At 41.2% G+C, this 12,519-nt stretch overlaps 1 protein-coding gene across 1 annotated transcript in view; it reads left to right on the top strand. All coding sequences in view use genetic code 11, as the record gives it.

Annotated features, from left to right (window-relative positions):
• Positions 1–2,121: 2,121 nt before the first annotated feature.
• EGR_01117 (Fibronectin type-III domain-containing protein 3A) overlaps positions 2,122–12,519 on the top strand; it is a gene marked incomplete at both ends in the record, with an annotated part of 51,821 nt that continues 41,423 nt past the window's right edge. The window contains 2 exons of the mRNA XM_024490366.1: positions 2,122–3,052; positions 5,700–6,238. Of these exons, the coding sequence (XP_024355185.1) occupies positions 2,122–3,052; positions 5,700–6,238 (1,470 nt within the window). The remainder of the gene's footprint in view (positions 3,053–5,699; positions 6,239–12,519) is intronic.

Genomic DNA, 12,519 nt, shown 5'->3' with positions numbered 1-12,519 from the left:
TAGACCCTTCTGTGGGTTGTTTTTGTGAATTCCGCCCATGCATCGTCTTTTTTATCCTCAAAAGGATCTTAAGGCCCTGCGTGTCATCTGTATGTTTAACTCTTTGTCTCGGTAACAGTGTCTTTGGGATCTCCGCTATTGTACCACTTCCGGACTGCCCAGACTTCAAGCCGTGCCAGCAGCCTCCACTGAGGCCTACTACAATGCCTCAAGAACTCCCCAAAGATAAATGAGGGCATAGCACCTAGGTAGTTAATGTATATTCAACATATATTAGGGCCTGGATCTACCGGCATGGTTCAGAGGTCAGCCTAACCGGCTAGCGTAAAGTGGCCTAGACACAATGTGGCCCCTTACCGAAACCGAGAGATGAATAAGCAACTAACTCTTGGCGTAGCTCCCTTCCTCCTTCAAGCATCGTTTCGGTGCCCCCTTTGACCAATCCCCAGTGTCAGCCATCACAACGTAATCAGTGTTGGTATAGAAGCACCCACGAGCCACCCGTGCCTGTTATGAAACTTTCGTGCAACTTGGGAGATGCTTGACAGCAATAGCACTGCTCTATCTTAATAATTCAATTAGAATGACGCTTTTGTCCTGTATGGGAACTGAATTCAGGGATAGGAAATTGTCCTGACCATCATATATATCCGCAACTAGATGAGGGAACACTGGCCTTAAAGTTCACTTGTGTAAGGAAAAATGGGATTTAACACGGTTCCTTGGGATGAAGTTTCGCGTCCACTCCTTCCTAATGCCTTTTCCTTCAGAACTGTCCACTCATATCTAACTGGGTTCTGACCAGATGTTTGACAGTTGGAGGTATCGCGAGTGTGCGAAACCAATCTTTTTACAAGTACGGTAGGCAACTTCGCAATAAAATATTTTAAAATAATTCACCCATAGTTTCGATTCCTTTACTATTAGCTTTTCTATAAAACACAAATTGGGGTATTTGCTAAAGGGAAATGTTATTTTTAGCCCTTCTGATTGGGAACGTCACTAATTCTCTTATCTGTCGCATGCGAGCAGCTTCAGCTCCGCTAAGGTTTAACGCCCAGCAGTAAAAGTCTGAGCAGATGTCCTTTAAGATCAAATTCGCTTAGCCGCATCTAATGTGGTAACTTGAGACTCTTCTAAAGGCAAAGATAACATGAAACTACTGCAGAATGTATGTATTTAATATTCAGTGGGAGTTGGGGCCACAGTCATGACTTTGAAGCCAGCCCATACGGCGAAGGTACAATGGCCAGAATATTGAATAGCCCTTCACTCCAGCCGAAAGTTAACCAAGCACTTAGCTTAGTACACTGCTGTACGGCAACAGCGTACCTTCTGCCTAGGTACTAAGTCTTTTTTGTTCTTTAGGGAAGTCTTGAAGCACTGTGTCTCCTGCAAGATATTTTTGTTTTATTTCATGCTAAAAAATTAAAACTCGTCATTTAAAAAGCTCTTTATAAAAAATTTACTCTTGACAGAAAAATTGTAGTACGATAGTGGTTTATCCCTCAGTTCTGGTGAGGCGCCACTTTTGTACCTTGAACTAGCCCCCACGTACCTTGCTGGGTGGGCTGGCCTTTTGGGCCATGCCAATAGGCTGGACGCCTTCTCCGTGCTAAATGCATATGTTCTACACGAGTACTGTGTCTTCTTTCGTCTTCAGGAAGTCCCGGGACGCTACAGAATTGTTAGCAGGCAAACCGGTGAACAATAATTAAGCGTAAATCGGCTGGGACTGTGATGATTCTTTGTCAAATTTGCACAGACAAAATATAAAATGGGGCGAGTGAGGTCATTTTGTGTAGAGCAATTTTTGAAGTTTGGAGAAAAGAATTACCACGTATTTTTTTCCAATCCTTTATACAGTCAAAAAAACACATGTAATCCTGTAAGTAAAAATATTTTAATGCAAATAAATAGTTTTAAAAAACATTGTTTAGTTTTTAATGTAAGAAAAAATTTAATGATACAATTTTGTTTTATCAAATCAGTTTATTTAAATTCCATCGACTGTTAGCTTAGAGCGCGTACTCAAATACCTCGGAATGCGTCTTTTACTCACTTAGAATTGCAGTGGCGGATCTTAGTGTATAAGATCTACTTTCTGCCTTTTTTAGCAAAATGCTTGAAGGCGACTCACAAGAAAGCAATAATAAATCATCGTTTTTTTCCCGACCACCCCAATATCCCCTCGAATTCAATTCCGTTTATCGCCCCAAATTTTCCAATCTTATGGCTGATAAGCCATTTACCAAGCCATTCTACGTCCGCGAAGAAAGGCGAAGTGCAGAAAAAAATAGTTTACTGGTTGATGATGATTCTTTACCACTGAAAGAAATGTGCAATGTTGATGAACAGAAACTCGCTTCTTCCATTGATCGCAATATAAATCCACCAGTTTTGACCTTTGGTAGTGAGGCAAAGGGAGGTGTTGATGGTGAGAAGGTAGGACAATTAACCGACGAAGGTGCAGATATTGACGTGTTGGTGAACTCTCCGCCATCCGAAAATGTTCCTGGGCCCATTGAGAATCAATCGATACGTCTGAGTGAAAATGAGGGACGACCACAATTACCCAGTCAAAATTATACTTTTTTAACTGAAACTGATAGTGTGAATGCTTCTGATATGTCTCCTTTTAATGGTTCTATTATTCCTCAGGCTTCCGAGCCAAACAGGCTATGTGAGTCTAATAACATCACCTTATCCCTACTGGAGTTGCCGTCCTCTGTCTACGTTCCACCATCTTACCCGGTTCCATCAGTTATACTTTCCCATAGTGTAGCAGCGTTTCCATCCATTCCAGTTGAATCTCTCGTAACTCCAATGCTTACACCACAAGTATTTCTTCAGGGCCAGCAACATAGAAAACCGTTTTCGACGTCCAAGAACAAAAGTCTTAACAGTATGCTGCCAGCGTTTCAAGAAAATAGTTTGTATGGGCTGGGTGTACCGCAAAATGGCATCAACAAAGAGTACTATGTGATGGTTCATGTCGAGGCGGGAGCAACCTTTTCCATTCGAACTGGAGACCAAGAGCAACAGATACCCGGTATTTTTCATCATTTGCTCATTTTTTTTTCCCACCACACTACTGGTTGCTTTATTTGCAGCCTATCGACAATTATTTAGCAATGGATTTTTTTACATTTTTGTTGTAATACATGAATAGAAAATTGACAGTACTCAACGCTGTGGTAGGATGGTCAATTTCGTCTATTGATTGTTTAATAAACATCCTACCTCTAGTTTATCCAAATGAATACCTTTAGTCACAATCTAAGCACTCACATGTAACGACTTGTCTTATATATCGTCGTAGCTTCATTACCATAGATATTTTCAGAATAGTTATTTCGGGTTTTATTCTTGCATCCCAAAGTACAGGGACTGTTTCCTTGTTTCCGTATTTCTGAGATGGTCCAACTTAATCAAGATTTTTCCAGGTGTATGGTAATTTTCTCGGTCAAAATATATTACATTGGCCGCCCGCTACGTTTGACATGCACACAAAATTACCGCCGATTAAATGTGGGCAGCAAAGCACTGTTCGCACCGCCCGGGAGGGGGGGGGGGGGAGATTTCTGTGATTGTGAGTGTTAAAATCACGTGGAAAGTCACAATGTTCACTTTCACAATTTGTGTGAGGGTTTGCTAACCTCTCATTTATTTGACCTTTGCTGATAGCGGATCGATTAGTTCTAAGGCCACATCTCAGTTGCAGCTTGAGTTTAATAATCCCTTACCCGTACATTCCTGCAATTTTTTCCCAGTAAACTACAATCATTCTTTCCCATTGAATTTATTGAAAGCCCAGCTGAAGGGTCAATCGGATGCAAACCAGCTTACTGAATATTTGGGTGGAACGGTACATTGCCGCCAATTGTTTCATCAGAGTGCCTAATCGTTCCACTTTCCCTACGTAATCAATTTGACATGCTTTTGCTTGTTGGCTTTGAGTGGAAATGAAAGGCACATTTATGCAGCAATTTTAAGGATTAATTCAAGCACTTGTCCGTGACGTTACATTGAAAGAATCCCTAAACTCGTTGAAGTTTAGTATAATGGTAGCTGGTTCCCGAGAACCCACTTTCATTCGCCGAAATAGTCTGTTTAGCAACCCCAATACTTCATTCATAATAGTAGGGTCGTATTTCTTACCCACTCTGTTTCAATTGCCACCCAACCCTTTACATGAATGTTGTAGCTTTACCACCGGATGGAGTCTTTCAATTTCGCCAAGATAGGCAATAAGCACTGCACCTGTGTGTAAAGCCACGTTTTGGTCAAGCTTATGCTCTACTGTCCGAGTATGCTCCGTCACATATACGCATTCACTTTCATCAGCGCCACATCAAACCGCTAGTGTTCCAATTACTGCCCGCACTTTTATGTAAGGAAACAGTTTGACTGTTAACACAACCTGCCAGATGTTTAAACCCCTTTTCCTACATTTGATCTGCTCTTTTGTATATTTGACTCCACCTCAGTCTTAGCAATGTAAACAGAATTCGTTTTAGCAGCGATCTTAGAAGCACCATTTCTGTTGACTCGAAAGTGGAAATAAAGAAGAAAGTTTTTTTTTCCACAATGCCATTTGTTATTGGATTAGAAGGTGAAAAACATGCGTAAACTGCATATCTCAGTCCAGTGACGTCAGTAATGCTTTTACCCTATTTGTTGTTCAAATGATATTGTCATTATGGTAGGCGGGTTTGTATGTATGCTCGCCGGTACATTTATAACTACTTAATTAGTTCAGTGTTATGTTCCCGGCACTGGGACATTTCCTTTCTGTATATTGAATTCAGACGCCTTCAAATATAACTGTTTTTGACAGTAAAATTGGCTCTCTTTAGTTATTTTGGAATTAGATTGGAAGTAGGGGTCACAGTTTGAAGCTATCCTAGCTAAAGCATTGGGTATGCCTTGTGTGATTTTTACACGGCTTTCTGAAAAGTAGCATCTCATCCTTTTATCAAAATTTTTTAGGGCAAACTGCTTTCAGTTCAACTTGCACCGTTTGCCTCATGCAAAATACTTGTATTGACTGAGATGTTTACTCCGATTAACTTTTACCCCTCTTTTTCGTCTTATTCTTTAACCATCAACACAGTTAGTCATTGTGAGGGGAAAAGGTTTTGTTGATATCAAAATATGGTGCTAGCATTCTACAGAAGCCAGTTTATCTGCGTGGAATTGATTAATTCTGTTGATCAATACGCATACCCTTACTTTCAGCTATTTCAGATGCAGCGTGCCGCTCAATCGTTGTCTAGTTGTGTTTCATACTATTACCCCAACTTGATTTTCGTGGTAAATTCGATGGTAAAATACCCACTTGTGCGCTTGGGAATCGTGACACTTCAACAGTTACTTTGCCTTATTTTTTTGATAATCCAAGAATCTGAACCTCACACGAAATGGGACCTTCTTGCTATTTGACTCCATGCCTAGTGTAAAAAAAGATCGGCCCATAAATAAATCCAGGGGTATATTTTGAGCTATTCTGTAATGATGATACGTTAAAGCACTATGCGGACATCCATAAGCCTGCGTGTCTATAGTCCTAGAAGCCCATGACAAATATGCCCTCTTCAACTTATTTGACGGGCTTAAATTTTAATTTTGCATTATTTTAAACCACACATACTACACCTCCAACCTCTTAACTGAGACGCTTTTTAACCCTCTGTTAGGTCCAGCAACAGTACGCTTAGTCCTTAACAATGGCCCTCCATTGCCCATGCCGATGCAAGTTCCTCCAGGGCACTTAGTACAGCAAATCGTAGACGAAGATGGAGTCCTAACTCACGTAATCCTCTCCCCCATCGTGCCCTACTCGTCGCACAAGGCAATGTCTTCGTCTCCCACATGTGGCGGTGCATCTCCACTAACCCGTCCATCACCCTCCGTCGCCGGTTCCTTCTCCGGCGTCGCTCCTCGCTTGCCCGCCTGGCCCTCGCGACTCCGCGCCACTGGCGGTGTCAACGTCATCATCAGTCCGAAGACTTCTCCCGGTCTTGCGGTGGCCGGACCTACGTGGCCCGCTCATGCTCGGCCGGTCGATATGCCTCTGGTACAGCCACCACCGCCTCTACACCAGCCACAGCTGCAACACCAACTGACAACCGATGTTCTCTCCCCGCCAAACGAAACCGTCACGCCCCTCCTAGAGCAGCGTAGGAAAGTAAAACAGGAGCGGCAGTTCGGTGGTAAAATGGACACCTTAGAGGAGGTGAGCCTTGCCCGTACGCCTTTCTAAATTTGAATAAACTCTCCTTTGGAAAGGCTAAGTAATGCCTTTGCACTTGATTGAAAATCAAGCATTAAAACTCGTCCCTTTAATGGGTGTGAATTTTTTATATCACTTAAATTCCAAGCGCTTTGCTTCAGGAATTTTTTTATCGCGTTTGTCTTGGGGAAACGACGCCAAGTGATTAGGCGGGTGGCTGGGATTTTTGTTTATAAGACGCCAGGGGAGTAGAGTATGCGGTTTTGGAGCCGATATTTCGGCCTCTTTTAACCAAAGGTGCCTTGTGTGAAATTTACATGAAGCGGTTGTTGACACCTTCAACTTTATTATTTGTGGCTAACGTCATTTCACTGCCTTGTCCGGTAAGTTGCACTTGGTTAGGCTTATCACAGTGCAAAAAATTGGGGGTTGACTGAGTCATTGAGCAACATAGCTGTGAAATTTGGTTTGTTGCGAAAAAAGCCTTTGCTAACAATCTCCTGAGCTTAAATGGTGTCTACCTCAAGTGGATGGGATCTAAGATCTTCTGATGCTTTTTTGGGTTTTTCAATGTTAAAGTACAATTTGCTATCGGTATGTGCAATATGCAGTTAAAGTCTCCTACAGGGCTGACCACTCCGTATCGCTGACATTGAAGACCGAGAGCCCTTATTTCATTCAGGTGTCCATCGCTTGAGCCTAGTTTACCCTTAATGATTCACCGAGGCAATGATATTTTCCCTCGCCAGACATCAACAAATTATTAGTCCTTCTGCGGTTTAAGCAAGGGCGCCAGATACTATTAGAGGTGCTGAATCATCTGAAGAGTCGCTGTGTGTCATGGCAGTGCAGCTGAACCGAACTGTTTGAAAAGTGCCACATCTGGGTCGAACGACGATGTGTATTAGCCGTAGCGAGTGGGTGCATGGATGAGTGCAAGTAATAAACAATTTTAGAAGTGGTTCACTTGATTTGTACATTAGTCGAGGTTCAAAAGTTGTCCCCATTTTATTTAGCATAACTGTGCAAAAATAGTCGTTGGGTACAGAGGGCGAGTACATGGCTTACTCTCCCACCCACGTATATGCACTATTCTTCGCCCACTCGTAGTTTAATTAATTTGATGGTGAGCTTTATTTCAATGGTGTTATGAAAATGACATTTACCTGGCCGGCGTGAAATAGGCGTGCTGAACCGCCAGCCTACTAACCTTCCGTCAGCAAACTTCATCTATTTGTGTCGTTTCAGATAGTAGTAGATTAACCCCTAGACTTATGGAGCGGTCACGGAATTAAAAACGTTTTTACCTCAATGTTGGCATGATGGAGACCAACCCCAAAAGGAATAGAATGAGTTTGTCATATCACCTGGATTAACTTAAATTAGACTGTGTTTATGTTAACCTCCACCGATCCATTTGTTCGACAGCCAGGAGTTGTTCGCCGAGTGTGACATTTCATAAAAAAATTGTTATTGGGCAGCATGGGTTGAGGTATGGATAATTTCTAGTTCAGATAGTCGGTATCTGATCCAAATACCGTTTGTCGTTGCCGTCACTCTTCCTCCCTTAATACTGTTAGTCGCTTGTTCATGTCCTCTCAAATTTAATGAATTCGAAAAGAGTCTCACTTATTCAGGTCTTTTGAAGCGTTCCCTTTTTTCCTACAAAATGTTTTTATAATCCACAAGCTGACGTGCTACTGTTAACTCGTAGTTTCTTAAAATTTCTTATTCAAGGGCTAGTATTTGAGCCCTCTGGGATGTACTTCAGTTACTCTCACACAGGGTTTCAAACTACTACAACTATTCTTCACTTTGTTATTTAACAGATAATACGTCTGCCAATTCAGCCTCGCATTTGTTTATTATAGTCGGTAGCTGGCAACATTGCCAGTCTTCCTCCTCGGCTCATTGCATTGTTTCAAAACTCGTTCATATCTCCTCATGAACGATTGCACGGGTCACTTGCTGTGTCTCGTGGTTTGCGATTTACTGGGCCATTCACATTTGCAAAATTTCAACCTGAATTTTACTGCTTCTTTGATGATACCTCCATGGAATCGAATGCTTTTTTAAAAAAATCCACTCGGGTGGATATTTATTTCGAGTGGCAGATTCGTGATCACATTTTTTTTAAAGCAAGCTTTGATGCCCCTAAAGATGCTTAGCTGAGGTTTATCCTCATCGCAGGATGTCTCATGTAATTGGCAATGTTGCACATGCTTAACCGGTGACTCGACACGAGCAGGCAATTTCAATATTTGCATTCCGTGGAGAAGAACCTTTAATGTTAAAAACGATAATCTCTCACAGCCTCGTACCTGGGCAACTTGATCTCTTCAATCTGGGTGTCGTGTGAACGTTTATTTCCTATTCAGAAGATGCAGTTTAGTCCCATGAATCGACTCTGCATGTGTGGACATGCATTTAAATTAATGTTTTTGTCATTCTTTTCATGCATTCCGGGTTGAGGGATGTTCACTAGCTTTAGATTCACTGCTGCTCTAATGAAGCTGCTTCACTTTCTGTCAAAGTGTTGTATAATTAATACCACTCCAGTATTTGAATCCCCCTGTACCAACTTCTCGCCGCAACGTTTCTTCCATGTTTAGTTTACCTTTTTGAAAATAACTTGAGAATACATCATTTGAGATGGATAATATGCTATTCTTTTACTCGTTTAGGGCCCTTTCTAACGTATTTAACATTAGTCAAACAAAACTAACGCTTACCTTAATACCTTAAAAAAGTATTGGAGCAAGTCTAGCATTAATGGCTACATTTGACTGCTATAGTCGTATTTAACCCAAATACTAATGACTTAGTCCTATGCATTGTTCCAGTAAATTGCATTGTAAATTTCTGTTTAACAAATTGCAAGGTAAAAGCTTCACCTAATAGTTTATCCTCTTCCTCCGACTGAGTCCTATTGTTTCCATCTACTGCACTAAATAATCTTAATTACGCCTGCAAATCCCATAACAAGCTTTATGGAGTGGGGAAGTATAGCTGGCAAGAGTTTGACAAATTCAGCTGTTTATTGAGGCTTTGGCGTAGAACAATACCTACACCAAAGCAGCGAACATCGAGATTGAAGTGGTTTTTCGGATTTTAAACACCATTTATTCACGGCAATTAAAGCCGCTCGATCAACTCCTCGTCCATGGTTGTGTACTTGGCACATCTTTGAGCCTGTGCTCCACTTTATCACGAACCCTTGGTATTCGAGGCTATTATCATCGCCTGCTCTTTGAAATGCGACTCAGATTTGTTTGCTTTGCTCTACAAACAAATTTATTGAGAATAATCCTGTAATGGCCTGGTGAATCACCAAGTTAACCAAGACCCCTTAGGTAATTGGCAAGACGCCGTTGAGTACACATTAAGCTTTGAAACATTGAAAATACATGCGCGAAATTTCGCTACAGTGCGGAGTTCACTCTTGACATGACTATTTACCCGAGTTCACGTGCAACACACTGTTCCCAATTTAGGCGTCACTAGAAGAGCTTCGTGTTTCTTTGCATGTGTTATTTGATTTAGTTTAGTATCTACTCGGCATTTTCCCTCCAAAATGGTGTCGCCAGTATGATTATAACCTCGAAATAAGATAATAGTAGGTCGCGTTGGAAAATTCCCTCGTCAGTTATTGGGTCGCATTGAAAAGATCTGCCTCCATTCAAAATCCTTTTTATTCGTCTAATCTAGTGAAGCTTTGACTTGGAGATCTGCTCATAAGAGAGATTGTATTCCTTTTCAGTTTTACGCTCCATTCAATCCTATTTATCAGTTTATTTCGATTTACCTTCAAGCTAAAATTGTGCGTTGGTCAGTTACTTGATTGACTAATTCCTCACTGATTTTAACATATCTCCTAGATATGTATGCAGCAGTGACAGTAATATTGACTATATTAACTTTCATCAACCGGGGACCGTCTTTACCCCTTTCTTGGTCCCTTTCTGTCTGCCTATTTGTTGCATTGCTATGTTGAAGCTGCTCAGGAAAGAGGAATGTGCTGCTATCGTATCGTGGAGATTCGAGAGGTAATAGAACAGTCCAATTTAGGTGGCTCATAATTTTCTTCCCTCGCCTTCTCACGTCAAAAGGGATGAATTTTTTCCACCACAATTGCTGCTCACTCTTTTTTAATTAAGGTACACACCTTTGTTTCTGTTGCCTTTACATAATTCATGCCCTTATGTCTGATTTTAAGCAAATATTTATTCAAACATCGAGAGTCACCTAGTGTGCCCAAAGGCAATGTTTTGTTGGATCTAACATGAAAAACTCACTCAGGCGTGGAATACATTTGTAAACGAAAACGGAAAGGCAGTTGATGTAGCAGTCTGTTTGTCTTGTCTTAAAATCAGCCTGAAAATGAATCGAAGCAGAATTGTGAGTGTGATAGGGGGACTGCATGCTGCTCCAAAAAAGATGCCTTGAGCTGAGAATGGTTGACAGTGAAGGTGATAAGTTGTTATGTGCCAATCAGCTGCACCTGTACCTCAACTTGGGTCTTCTACCTCGTGGACGAGTTAAGGGTCCTAGTGAGTAGCAGAAAATGACTTTGAGGGTAAGTACGCACGGGTTTTCAATGCTATCAATGGTGTAGGATATATTCATTACTTAAATGTTGGTTTACATCTTTGCTACACGGTAAGTAATAATTACACGTAAACATTCTTTTATCAAATTAGGAAAAAACGGGGCTATTTTGTTACGTCAAAGGCAATATTTTGCTTTAGCCAACTTTTTAGACTGTTTCATTCCTCCAATGTATTCTCCTAATTTTCTCGTTTGTATTGACCAATATTTGGTGTATTTCTGACGATTTTTCAGACATGAAATGAGCAAGTCATCATTTGATACACGAAGCGTATGCTGTTATTTATCATGGAATGTGTAAACTCAGTGCAACCAAGATCTCATTTTTATGGCGACTGAGCATAGCTTCTTAAAAGTCATTTGTGAGGGTGGCATTGAGCCCTGTCCACACCTCCAAGTCAGTCCGTTATCGGACGCTACAAATATCGAATGCCCTGTTGTGCAACCGCTTCTGACCACGAGATGACTCACCGAAGGTAAGCTCACACGGCCGCACGTACCCGTCCATAGAGGTCATTCGGCGAACACCGTAGATGAATCACCTTCCATGCATTGCGCTGCAGTCCCAAAAGGCTGTGCTGCCCTGTTCTCAATTGTCACCTCAGCTAGGGCATCTCTATCTTCTCGTGACGATTCGAGGCGCCACATCTGCGTTTTGTGAAAGACAAAGTTCAGTTGCTCAATCATTAATGCAAATTGCTGTAGTGATTCGAGGGTAACCCACTAACCCACACTGTCTGAAATTTGCATTAGAGGTAGTCCTGTAGACCACTATAAATGATGTTCTGCAAAGTTTCAGTGACTGTCTTCGTTGACGTCTGCAACTGTAGGTAGCAAACAGACTGTTTACGTTTGACCATTTAGTCAACCCAAGAGAAACCTCCAAGTTCTCAGCATTTGCACATCATAACCTCCTTCGTTCGGTGGTGGTTTAAATATTTAAGTTATCTGTGGCTGAAGACTAAATATTAAAAAATAAAGTGGCTTAATACCGTACTTTTATTTCCTCCTTTTGAACTCACAGTTAAAGGTAATTACTGAGGGCCTCTCCCTTACATTTTTGTGGCGGATTTAAGTGGTGCTTATTTGTGTCAAATGCTTTTATGAGTTTATCAAATATTGTCTTTCTGAGACCTACTAATCGTTGAGAGGACACTTTCAAGTATACAGATTGTTCATCGGTACATTTGTAGAAGCTTACTGAGTATTTGTTGCATTGAAGGGATCCATCTTTTTGTCTTGCTTTCACTATTTACTTCCATTTCACTCGAGGTTAATTCCCGAAATTGTGTCACCACTTTATCCTGTATTTAACGGCGTGGGAACTTGGGACAGTCTAAAATACGGAAGTAATTTGTACCTTCCGGTCTCTTTCTCAGCTAGTTCCTCTCCTCTCCGAGAAAAAGATACTTTACGTTGGTCTTAAATATCACCAATTCTGATAAGGGACAAATAAAGTTGAAGTAGTGTATTATGATGGCCTTGAAATAGAGCATACTGAACTAAAAATGTTATGCGTAAGTTTTTTTACTTCTAATAATGCGATAGCTTTGAATGGGCCATTTGTTGCTGAATTGCGGTGTTAAAAGCTCATAATGAACACTCGCTTAAAAGTGGTCCGTCTGTTTTTATCCTCACTACTTTATTTGTTAAATTGTTTTTCTGTTATCCCATTC

Source organism: Echinococcus granulosus (genome assembly GCF_000524195.1).
Source record: "Echinococcus granulosus chromosome Unknown EG_S00004, whole genome shotgun sequence".
In the NCBI taxonomy this organism is placed as follows: domain Eukaryota; kingdom Metazoa; phylum Platyhelminthes; class Cestoda; order Cyclophyllidea; family Taeniidae; genus Echinococcus; species Echinococcus granulosus.
Note: the sequence above shows the minus strand (reverse complement) of the source record. Positions and strands in the feature narration are given on the sequence as shown.